The sequence below is a fragment of the Macrosteles quadrilineatus genome, unplaced genomic scaffold (genome assembly GCF_028750875.1).
Source record: "Macrosteles quadrilineatus isolate MER2022 unplaced genomic scaffold, UCM_ALF_1.0 Scaffold_1__1_contigs__length_201487025, whole genome shotgun sequence".
NCBI lineage: Eukaryota > Metazoa > Arthropoda > Insecta > Hemiptera > Cicadellidae > Macrosteles > Macrosteles quadrilineatus.
In genome coordinates this window covers 121,072,162-121,084,907 of record NW_026542594.1, presented here as the reverse complement: position 1 = coordinate 121,084,907, position 12,746 = coordinate 121,072,162, and the positions used below count along the sequence as shown (strand labels likewise).

At 33.5% G+C, this 12,746-nt stretch overlaps 1 protein-coding gene across 3 annotated transcripts in view; it reads left to right on the top strand.

Moving 5' to 3' along the window:
- The first annotated feature begins 1,693 nt into the window (after positions 1–1,693).
- Positions 1,694–12,746, top strand: part of LOC128984006 (LIM domain-binding protein 2) — a 127,791-nt gene continuing 116,738 nt past the window's right edge. For 2 of the 3 annotated variants that reach the window (XM_054403295.1, XM_054403291.1), the window contains exon 1: positions 2,549–2,829. In XM_054403295.1, coding sequence (XP_054259270.1) covers positions 2,793–2,829 — 37 coding nt within the window. In that variant the 5' untranslated portion in view covers positions 2,549–2,792. Of the gene's footprint in view, positions 2,189–2,548; positions 2,830–12,746 lie in introns of those variants that run through there. The other variant, XM_054403301.1, reaches the window with a different exon arrangement.

Genomic DNA, 12,746 nt, shown 5'->3' with positions numbered 1-12,746 from the left:
TCCGTCCATTATTAACGGAGGAGTAGTGTTTCGTAGAAATCGCCTTCACGTATTATATATAAGGATAAGGACAAGGCTCAAATCCGGGCACCGTGGCCTTCTGCACTTGTATTATTTTGTATTGTATTACACAATAGAAGATTTTTCCAATGATTAAAAACACGTATGACAATAATGAACCTATGATGATCTTATGTCTAAAATAATATGATAAAATATAGGCAAAAAGTGGTGAAAAAGGCAGACACCAACCCGTAAAATAAATATAAGTTAGTTCAATAAGAAATAATTGTAAGAGTTACTGTGATAAAAGAATTTTCCACAGATTTCGTAATGTAACGTTATATTGCAAAACATGACATGATACAGAAGAAAATCAATTTTAAAATCAGAAAATAACATTGCAAATACTTTTTTTGGATAATAGTAACTCCCAATAAATGTGTGTTGTTTAAAATACAATTTTTAAATTAACAGCTGTTTCATTAAAAGGTATTATCCACATGGTCAAAATGTAAACAAATCTGTGGAGGGATCTTTAAAGGCTTCTGGGGCAGAGCCCTATGCGAATTTACTTCGTTTTTCTTTTGATAACTCATCTACAGGCCAAGACCTTTCTTTGGACATCTCTACCAAGTTTCTACGCCCAGCCGTTCTCAAATTAGTGGAGACAACGTTCCAATTAAATAGTTAGATTCCTTTATGTTAATCTTATGGGAGAAAACCAGAAAACCCAACTTTGATGGAAGATCATGCCCAAACTAATAAGGATATAAAAAAATGAAAAACACTTTGCAAAATTACAGATGAGGGCCATTTTTTTACACTTAAATAATTCAAATCGGTCCAAAAATGAGGGAGGCGGAGTTCCTGTTTACAAAAGTTGGCTTAGCATTGATGTCATAGAACTAATGATAGTGTAGGCCTAACCAACCGGCCACACAAATTTAGTACCGTACTTTTTATAAAATTATTTTAAACAATATTAAAAATTAAAAATTAAAAAAATATTTTACAATATCTAAATAAAAACTTTTGAAATAAATTCGTAAGATAAGTTACAACAATTTTTAAAATTCTTTCAGTTAAAAATAATTGCAGATTGTGTGTGATCCTTATCGTTAACTGCATACCGGTTAGGAAACTATCGTGTCTTTAAATTCTCCTATTTCATAAGCCAATTCTTAATAATATTCTTACTACTATTTCGGTTTCCTAAATTACTAAAGTACCGGGTGATGAGTAAATCGTAGGTTGTAAGACAATATAGAGACAAAATGTGTTGTTCCACTTCATTTGTGTAATAACTTTTTAGTTTTTTATTATCAACTGTTAAGATTATATTTAATGATATTATTTACTTAACTACGATGAAAACGCTATTTTAATCCGAAGTCTTTCAATTTCAACAAGAAAGTTTATCTTCTTGTGGGAACGTTGATTGGTGTGCGAAAGTCAAGTTCTGTAAACTAACATAGGTAGCCCTTTACTGAGGTAGAATAATGACCGCGCACATGTTAAATATTTGTAAAAAAATTCAATTTGTGTATAACTTCTGTAAATGTGTATTAATGATTGAAAAGAAAGTCTATCAGTAGAGGGAGGTTTGGTAGGGTGGAACTTTTATTGATTTTTGGCGTGACACTGTCAACTATAACAGTTGACTCTTCTCGATGAAAAAAGTGTACTAATGGTGGTGAAGGTGCGATGCGTTAGCGTTAGTCGTTTACCTCAAGTTGCGTGCTCGGTTGTGTGTAAACAAAAAATAGTGTTACCTCGAGTGAAGATTATGTGCATGTATTTGGAGATGACGACAGTATGGAGTATGATTATTAGTTTGACATGCCCAGCGCTGGCAGATCGCGACGTTCTGTAAAAATGGCAGCGATTGGTGGCTTCTCTCAGGTTAATTTTTGCAGACGGCCAAAGAAGAAAGTTAGTTGACGTTCAACCACCGAGTTCGCGAGTGTTCTGCTACAGCCCTCTTTAACCTCTTAAAAGGTGGGCTTTTAATTCGTGTAACATTCCAAAATAATTGAAGACCATAACTTAATATAGTTTTGTTTGTAGTGAGTTAAGTTTGAAAGAAAAATGGTGCCGGTAATTCGTAGGGTTTTAATTTCGCGTTTCGTTTTAGGTCGATAAATTTGATAGTAAACATTTCATCGATTTGATACGATGGTCAAAGGTATGTTTTAAAACATTGATTTCAGTTAAGTATTTTATGGATCAATTTAGAATTCCTATTATTTGTACATCATTAGTAACATTTGAGTGGTTAAGAAGCTGGTGAACAGTCAGCAGGGTGGTAGTAGTCAATGTCATGACTATGAGTTGAGTCTGTAGTCCTTTAATAATTTTAACTGGGAATAGAATAGAAAAAGTTACTTTAAAACTAGCCTTATTTCTATTAACTTGTTAAATTTATGTCGAAAAAGCGGTATCATTAACTACAGGCTAATACGTGTATCAAATCAGAGTATGACATGCGCGGTGTTTGTATGTGTATTGTGTACTGTGGTCCTTGTTCATGAGAAGTTGGGATTTATTTACATGGGGAATAAACTTCAAAATCCTTCGTGTTAGTTTGTTTTTATAATGATGAAACCAAAATTAGTCTTATACCAATCGATCGATACAGAAACTGTATGTAGGCCTAATTGCTTTAAACGTGACTCCCGCTCTAAACTAAGTCAGTGCTGCGTGATAGGTGTGATCGTCTGTTCGAGTAATGTGGTTATTCAGTCACTTTGTCAAAACTTAAAATATTTGAGTGTTTTACACTTTTCAGAATGAGACAAGGACGAGGAGGCCAACGAAACAAAAAATGTAATAGTATACATTTTCGTAACAGACGTTGTTTATGTTTTTTTGACAAAAGTTATTTTCCGACCCAAGGCAAATGACATTTGAGTTTGTGTTTTGTTAAAAATGTTTTATGGAATGCTGTGTGTGTTATATGTGGCTAGTTTTTGTTGATTTCAAGATATTTTTCTCGTTTAGTGCATGGAGCGGATTTTATTCCTTTATACAATCTAAACAGGTAAACATTAGGGTTATGAAAAGTTAGGTTATGTTTTAGTCTAAATGTCTTTAACTTATAACGAAATGGCCCGGAACGTTTGTTCATTGAGCCTCTTATAAATTACCATGTTGATAGAAATCCCTAACACCGCCTTACCTGCAACAGTTTTTTGAGTAAGTTAAAACTACTTGATCAGCGTTGTAACTTACCTACGGTACGTGTTATGTTATTTACAGAACATAAGTACACATTTATACGGAAAGTAAATAAAAAGAAACTTCTTAGGCCTATAGCCTAACACTTAAAACATATATAGCCTATACCTTTACTGTTTATTCACAAGACGGTACCGTAAATATATGACGGTCTGAAGATGATTGGAGTGTCCAATCGAAATCGGTCACCACTTGTGGTGCGAGCTACGCGTAGCTAGCCGGCGTAGCGGCAGCGCCGTAGCTTCCGTAGCTCACGTAGCCTATTAATACGCCGGTGTGAACACTCTCTATGAATTACATTAAGAGCTACGTCAGCTACGTATTCCGAAAAAGTATTAATACGTCTGACTACGCCGGTGTGAACAGTCTATAAGTAACTGTAAACAATCCAACTTTGACAGTTCTCATTGCATGTCACAGTTTTTTGCTACCCCTTGGTTCAAATTATTTTAGCTGTTTTTGTTTTTATAAATGCAAAAAAAATATAGTGCTGCACCCTGTTGGCAAATCTTATAACTTTTAATAGGTACTTTTGAATATCATAGAGCCAACTTTTTAGTTGAAACAGCTGACTAAATTTTGTAATTACCTTTAAATATGAATACTCATTATGGTTAACAAGGGGAACTACAGAGCCACTGGGGCGGAGCCCAAAAGGATTTTTGAGATAAGAATATGCCTATATGTTAATCGAGATTATGAGCTATCATCATGCCAAATTTCAGCCCAATCCGTCTAGTAGTTTATGCGTGATTGAACTTCAAACAAACACACAAACTTTCACATTTATAATATTAGTAAGATATAAATAATAATAATCACAATCATACTTATATATATGAATTGGAACGGATGGTGTTTTTGGCCTCTAGGGACCTCAAAATGAAAAAGTAAATCGGTCCCGGGTCCAGGTCTTACCATGAGTACTACGGTAACAGCTTATTTCCTATATGGGAAATTCGCTAAAAACAGTTTTTTTTCATTATTTAACCCTCCAAGTGTCTCTAGTTTTGGTCTTAATGTTCGCCCATTTATTGTGCAATCGCAGGGTTTTATTAAAATGTAGGTATCTTAGAAACTTAAAAACAATGTAAAGTATAGGCCTACTGTTTTATATATAATTTTGTTTGGAAAATTATGGGCTTCAATGTAACATATAAAAAATTACAACAAAAATGTTCAACAATTTTTGTGGGGGTAACATTTATCAAAAATTATAAAATAGGCCTAAATGAAAAAATTTATGTTTTCGCTAAATAAATTGTTATAATTTATAAATCTACAAATATTTTAAAATAGCCACTTTGTTCAGAATTTTATGAGGATTCCAAAAATATAATAATATAAGGAAGTAGATTTGCAAATAAATAAGTTATGGGCAAATTCAGATTTCGGTACATAGCGTTTAGCTAAGAATGCATAGCCTAACCATAGCTAGGAATCTGGCTGATAATTTACATCAATATCACTACCTACTTCTTCAGGATCATTAACCAGCCCTTCAAAATCACTTAAATCTTCTTATAATGCACCACGTATATCACTACTTTTGATTTTTAACACTAAAACAATGATAAACGTAATAAAACACATCAGTCATCGGTGCGAGGTTAACCAAGCTGTTTACAAATACGCACGTCAGCTGTCTGCTACAATTATGATCGGCTCGAGAAAAAAAAGCGCCTAGACAGACCTCGGGAGAAAGCTTAGAATCTGCCAAAAAAAAAAAAACGATAACCTAACTCGATCCAGATCAATCCGATTTAGTCAGTCATAGACCCTTCGCCGTAAACAGTGTTTGTGAGTTGCAAAAGCGACACAAAACACTACACAAAGTGTGTTATGAGTCGCTTTTACGACACATAACACTCGGAGGGTTGTTAACCTTAAGTTACGGTATATCAACTGATTGGCTGTATGTGCTACTAATTAACGGATATGTTTAAGGAACATGTCGGCCTTAGTCACTAACAAGGACTACACGATCGTGCCATTCATCCTACACCTATCCTTCCATATTTGGGTTAAAATACTCACTTAGTGGCATCCCCTTTTTTAAATAGTTGTAATTGAAAATTGATATAGGCCTAGGTAGCCTAAATAAAAATGCTCCCTCATCACAGTAGCCTACCCAGACCAAGTTAATTTCCAATTTCTCTTGCTAATTCATTTTATGCTTAAAGCAGAATAAAATATGACACTTTGTTCTAGGAATAGGCCTACATGTAGCTCTTTTCTAGAACTAGGAACTTTATTTGATTAGAAATACTTATACTCAAAATATTAAGTTATCCTGTAAAATTTCCGAATTATCAATCAAGAACACTTTGTAGTATTAATTAGTTAACTTATGATAGCATATGATTTTATTTAAGACCAAGCCAAAAATGTTGTTGAGTTGGGCAATCCTTTTTTGTTTTTGGGTAGGCCTACTCAAGTTTCCCACATGAAATAATATAGGCCTTAGCCTAAAACCCATTCTAGACACAAAATTCATTAGGCCTAACCCTCATAATGTGCGCTTAACCTTTAAAACATAAGAGGTTGCATTCGGAAGTTTTTTCCGCATCACATAATCATAACTTACAAATTAATTCAATCTATTAGGCTTTTAATTTTATTCAATTTAATTTGGTTTTAACTTATCGTGTAATTTCGTAGCCTAGTTAAATTCTAATACTAACCGAAGTGATACCGTCGGTTAGGAACCAATTTAATTTCAAACTCAAATATCTTTATTTTTGACAGTTAAGTTAACTTAAACTGCATAAATTAATAGCGTCAACAAAAATTTTTAATGAAACTAATTAAGTTTAAACATTATGTTCTTATCGATATAATCTAGGCCTAAAAACTAAAGATCATTGTTTTAGGTAGTCACTACAGGCATCTTAAAAATCTCGACACTGTAGCAACAGTGTGACAATGGAAGAGTCTTCACTCCTTTACCAAATTCGTCCTCATTGGTTTCCATCTTTAGGGGAGCGGGCAGTGCATTAAACAGTTTTTAATGCCATTGTAAAATAAATGATTTTCAAAAAAGCTGTTTTATGTGAGCATTTCAAATCGTAAATTGTACCAAAACTATTTATGAGTAACTTACCTTGGCCTGATATTTCAAAAACAATATAATGAGTTTTTAAATTAGGTTACCGGTAGTGGTTTTAAAGTCGGATAACACGGGAGATTTTATCCGGGGTCAGTCCATATCAAATCAACACACTTTTAACATATTTTTTACCTTACCATCTTAGATTTTGATGAAATTTGGTATATAGGTTACCTTTATGAAGACTAAAAAAAATACCAAATTTCAGCTCAATATCTCAACCCGTTCCCAAAATACGACCATTTGAAATTTTCAAAAAACGGTCAAAATCGCGCTGCGGTAAAACTTTAAAATAGTCATAACTCTTCTCATGTTTAAGCTAGAAACATGGGAGAGGTGTCATTGTTTAGCCCTTTTTATGCCCTTTCTAATGATATGCAACACATAATAGGTTATGAAAACAAAAATTTTGTCAAATTCAAAAATAAATTTTCAAAATAAAATATTTTGAAAAACACATATTTTATTTTTTTCAAAAAATTATTTTAAGTTTGTCATATTATCACTAATGTGTACACCAAGTTTGGTTATGGGATTGCAATGGGTTCATGGTTAAAATAATGTTTTATTAGTGGTGGTTTTTACTACATCAACGCAATTTAGGTTAAAATAAAATAAAAATCTCATTAAAAAAATCTGGGTGGATAAAGATCCATAGGAAAATAGGTATAATATCAATGTTACCAGTTATTAACTAATTGAAATTAACTAACTGGAAAAACCTACAAAGTATATCCCTTGTAAATATTCTTAAAATAATAACATGATAAATAAATGGATTTTATAAAATTAGCTTAAGGCGTATTTGGATATATTTTTTTGCTTCCGACATTTTTCATTTATATTAATTCATATATTTAATTGCAAGCTGAGTAATACTGTTTCCAGCAATTGTGCCATTATCATCTCTTGTTTCTACTACCTGTAGGAAGTTTTCATGTCTCTACTTGTTTTTCAAGTTGATACAAGCTCAAGTCCACTAGCACTACAGAGTTTGTTCAGTTTGCATTTGAAGTCTGTGGTGCACACATATCACAAGAGATGATAATGGCACAATTGCTGGGAACAGTATTACTCAGCTTGCAATTAAATATATGAATTAATATAAATGAAAAATGTCGGAAGCAAAAAAATATATCCAAATACGCCTTAAGCTAATTTTATAAAATTCATTTTTAGCGAATTTCCCATATAGGAAATAAGCTATTACCGTAGGTCTCATGGTAAGACCTAGACCCGGGACCGATTTACTTTTTCGTTTTGTGGTCCCCAGAGGCCAAAAACACCATCCGTTCAAATTCATATGAGTAAAAATGATCCGATTTTGATGAAATTTGGTACAAACGTGTAAACCTAAGTTTATTCGAATGAGTTCGCGAACCAGCATGATCGGACCATGGGAACGGGGGTTTATGGGGGCTTTTATGGGGTAAAAATGGGTTTTTCCCATTTTTGACCCAAAAAACATAAAATTTTGCAATTTCTTTCTAAACTATTTTGTAGAGCTTAAAAAAACAAATAATTTAGTATATTGAAGCGTTATAATGCGCCTAATAGTTACGGAAAAAATTCCAAAAAATTGTAAATTTAAAATTTCTATGTTATTCTTATGGAGAATAAGTACTGTTGTAGTTTGCTTGTTTATTAACATATTTTGCCCAAATTTGGAAAATGTTTTTATTTCTTACCAACTATTAACATTTTACATAAAAAACACTTTTACCCTCCCTGTTGCAGCAAACCTAAGTATGTTTTAAACTGATTCTTTTTAAATAGGGAATAAATGTGATATTTTTAAGGAGACATTTTAGTGTAAATCCATTCAGGGAAATGGAAATTCGCTTAGTCTGCAGGTTTGCTGCGGCGGGGGTATTTTGTCATGTTATTATTTTAAGAATATTTATAAGAGATGGATATACTTTGTAGGTTTTTCCAGTTAGTTAATTTCAATTAGTTAATAACTGGTAACATTGATATTATACCTATTTTCCTATGGATCTTTATCCACCCAGATTTTTTTAATGAGATTTTTATTTTATTTTAACCTAAATTGCGTTGATGTAGTAAAAACCACCACTAATAAAACATTATTTTAACCATGAACCCATTGCAATCCCATAACCAAACTTGGTGTACACATTAGGGATAATATAACTAACTTAATATATTTTTTTGAAAAAAATAAAATATGTGTTTTTCAAAATATTTGATTTTGAAAATTTATTTTTGAATTTGACAAAATTTTTGTTTTCATAACCTATTATGTGTTGCATATCATTAGAAAGGGCATAAAAAGGGCTAAACAATGACACCTCTCCCATGTTTCTAGCTTAAACAGGAGAAGAGTTATGACTATTTTAAAGTTTTACCGCAGCGCGATTTTGACCGTTTTTTGAAAATTTCAAATGGCCGTATTTTGGGAACGGGTTGAGATATTGAGCTGAAATTTGGTATTTTTTTTAGTCTTCATAAAGGTAACCTATATATACCAAATTTCATCAAAATCTAAGATGGTGAGGTAAAATAGGTGTGTTGATTTGACATGGACTGACCCCGCAATGAAGCAACCTAACTTTTATCTCAAAAGAAAAAAAACATTATTTGATTATAAAATACGGTACCTAATCTTGTAATCCAACAGAATAATCATATTTTAGGGAGATCTGTACATTCTAAAAAAAAACCTTTTTAAAATTTTTTTATAAAAAAGGCAATGTGGGTAACGAATTTGTAAGAAATTAAAACAAAAAATAAGTTAGACAGGGCACACTAACTAATTCAACTCACTAACTCTCATCTCAGATTGAACCTAGGTGAAGGGAGGGTCCACAAACATTGTTTTAAGGAAATCCAGGAGTGTGGCATGGAAAGACTGGTGACACTAATGAAGTAGGCCTAGTGTTTTTGGACAGCATCTTAACGTGCGGAGCTAAACTCTGCAACCTTCAATGAGTAATGTAAGTTATCTCCGTTCAACCCATTGAAGGCGTTCAAACCTTTTCCATTTTGAAACCGTAGTTTGGGCCTAATCACAAGTTGTATAAAATAACTGACCGCTGAGTTTACTTATGTAGGTAACTTGTAAAGTGATGTTTGTCCATTCAACCCAAGTCAAGTTCCCATTCTCACTTACATTCAGTAGAGAGGGGTAGCAGATAGGTATGCAGGAGTAAAAACTGTAGTAAGCATTGTGTCAAAATCAAGTAAGTCAAGTGCAGGTGCATAAAGCCTGGTGCTTAGCCTATATCTTCTGAGTACAGGGGCGCAAAAAAAGGGCTGTCTTGATGCACGTCTTCTGCTGTGTGTTTTCTCCATTGTAGACTGAACATTATTACACCAGAGTCCCGCTGATCCAAACACATACCTTAACCAAAATCATCTTTTATGATAACGACATTGAAATAAAAAACAAAGCTGTGTGTTCTGTAACATATTGCTTACGAGGATGTCTAGCCAAACGGAAAATAAAGAAACCCCCTACTTGTAACTTAGGCTGTGTGTTTGTAAGGTAGCGGGAAATTTTGAATGATTGCAAATAAGTTGATCTTTGGTCGTGTGCCCATTCATTAACAGCGTTCTATCAGTAGGCCTATTCTATTAATATTGTGTTTTAAGAACAAAATCTCATTGAATAATCATAGATCTTTTCCACTAAAGCAGAAGACGATCATGTTGTCGATCTTACCTTGGCCTATATGACCATTTACAGTCATAAGAATAGGCCTACAATGTTTTTAGCAAAGGTTATAGGCTGGTATATTTTTCTCAAAGTATTTATATTTTTCCCCATTTATATTTATATTTTTCCCAACGATATAGGGAAGTAGCTATTACCGTAGCTGGGACGGTAAGACCTAGGCCCGGGAATGATTTACTTGATCATTTTGATGCCCCCAGAGGCCAAAAACACCAACCATTCAAAATGTTTTATATATATATAGTCTTTCATATATTTAACCTTTGACTCTCAATACAACCTTTAACACTAAAGGCCCCATTTAATTTAGGTTTAAACCCAAATAACATGCATTTGATATTAGTAAAATTTAGGTTATTTGTTATTTACACAAAAAACTAAAAGAGATAGGCTACGAAGTAAGTTTAAGTTACAAAGTTGTTAAGAATTAAAAAACCTATAAAATGATGTGCCACTTGACATGTCAATATTTAAAAATTTTAAACAATAAGCATTTGCAGATTTTCAAAAATAAATTTTTTGGGAATTTTTATTATTTCAAAAAACCGTTAACTTACTTAGGTATATAGCATATCACAGTAAAAAGCTAAATCTATATCTATAAAAGAGGAACTATGTATGTATGTGTGTATATATGTACGTTATGGACTCTGAAACCGCTCAACAGATTGTAATGAAACTTTAAGGCATTATTAAGCATCTTTCAAGGATGGTTCGAGTGAAGTTTGGTGCAGATCCGTCAAAAGGGCTCTGCCCCACAGGGTTTTAAGTGGGCCAATGTCAGACTTTTTGATCTACAATGTTTACAAATAAATATAATTTAAAAGCAGATATTTACTTTCACCAACTGTATTGAAGGTTTGAATAATCACAACATTCTGTATTAGCATTAGTCATGATTTGAAATAGTGCCACAGTGTTTCTACAGAATGCAGCACAGAAAACTATTTTACTTTTGAATTAGTCCAAATCATGGTGGAAGGAAAAAACATAGGTGTGCTATTCCCACATATTCTGACGTCACTCGGATTACAAACAAAAGATCACCTGATTGTAAACTGTCAAATTAGTATGTATTTGTTTTGATTTGATTGTTATTGTTTTTATAAAAAACATTAACAAACAATAACAATAATCAAATACAATCAAATCAAAACAAATACATACTAATTTGACAGTTACAATCAGGTGATCTTTTGTTTGTAATCCAAGTGACGTCAGAATATGTGGGAATAGCACACCTATGTTTTTTCCTTCCACCATGAGTCCAAATGTATTAAACCCCAATCGCAGCACACCTGTGCACTCAACAACATTTAAATTCTCCAATGTTAAATATTAAAAACGTAAAAACCTTTATAAACAATAAAAGGGATGACTATTTAAATTTATGACAACTCAGCTAATTTGCAACCAAAAGGTGAGTGAGCGTAGCGAACGAACATCATCCTGGAGGCGAGTTAGCGTAGCGAACGAGCTAACCTGAAAACAAGTGAGCGCAGCGAACGAGCCCCAACCTAAAGGTGAGTGAGCGTAGCGAACGAACTTCAACCAGGATGTGATTGAGCCATGCGAATACTTATGAAGTTAAACGGGCCAAAGCCCGTGGGTACAGCTAGTACCTTTAAAACATACTGATTTTTTTCAAATAAACTGCCGCCATTTTGAAACGGAAAATAGTTATTTGTGCAACTAGTGAGAAAAGTGAGGAATTGACCTCGAGTGAGGCAATTGTACTTTGAACTCGAGTTGCACATTATACTTTTCCTACAGTTACCATAAAACAAATTAATTGGTGAAGAAACATAACCTATTTTTACACAGAAGTGAACTTTTAATATAGGCCTAACATTTAATGTGAAGTGACAAATTGACAAATACATCAGTACAACAGCTGACCAGCTGATTTACAGCCAGTGCTGCCAACGTATTTCGCGTGCATACGACGTTGCCTGTATGTTACGCGCTCACTATTTCGTGCCTTCTCATTGCAAATCTGGAGTGAGACAAAGTAATTAGAGTGAGACAATGTTAACATTGTCTCACTGATGAGCGAATTGGCCACTTTGCTTTCTCAAATCAGTGAGAGAACATGTACATTGTTAGGTAACTGTAGGAAAAGATAATTTATTTCTGTTTTCGCCAAAACGTTTTTCTATTAAATACCTACCTTTAAAATGAAGTAGGAACATAATATATGTTTACATTTGGAAATTCCGAGATTCGAACTAGTGACCCTCAGTTTTTGGCACACCCTGTAACGGATGTTTTTTTAAACGTTATTCTTTGGGGTTGATTTAGCGGGAAATAATTTCATTTCATCCCTGTACGTTAAGCCGTTTTTCCGTAATCAATTTGAGACACCTAACAAGGGACATCTGTATATATCCAGGGTGTTTTTAAAAGATTGCCGGGATTTTAAACGGTCGTTGCTCGGGGACTATTCAAGATAATTAAACGATTTTAACGTCAAATTGAAGGGAAAAGAACAAAGTTTCTTCTCACTCTTTGATCCTATAGGAATGATTTAATAAAGTTCAGATTTTCATCAATCTTATATGAGCATAAAACTGGCAAAGTATGTAGGCCCACGCTTAGGGCGATCGGCAGGTTTATCTGATGTCTTAACATGTTCAGTGCGAGGTGCGGGAATTTTCGTCCTGCGGTACTGGCTCCCCTGGTGCGGGGCGGGAAATGTCG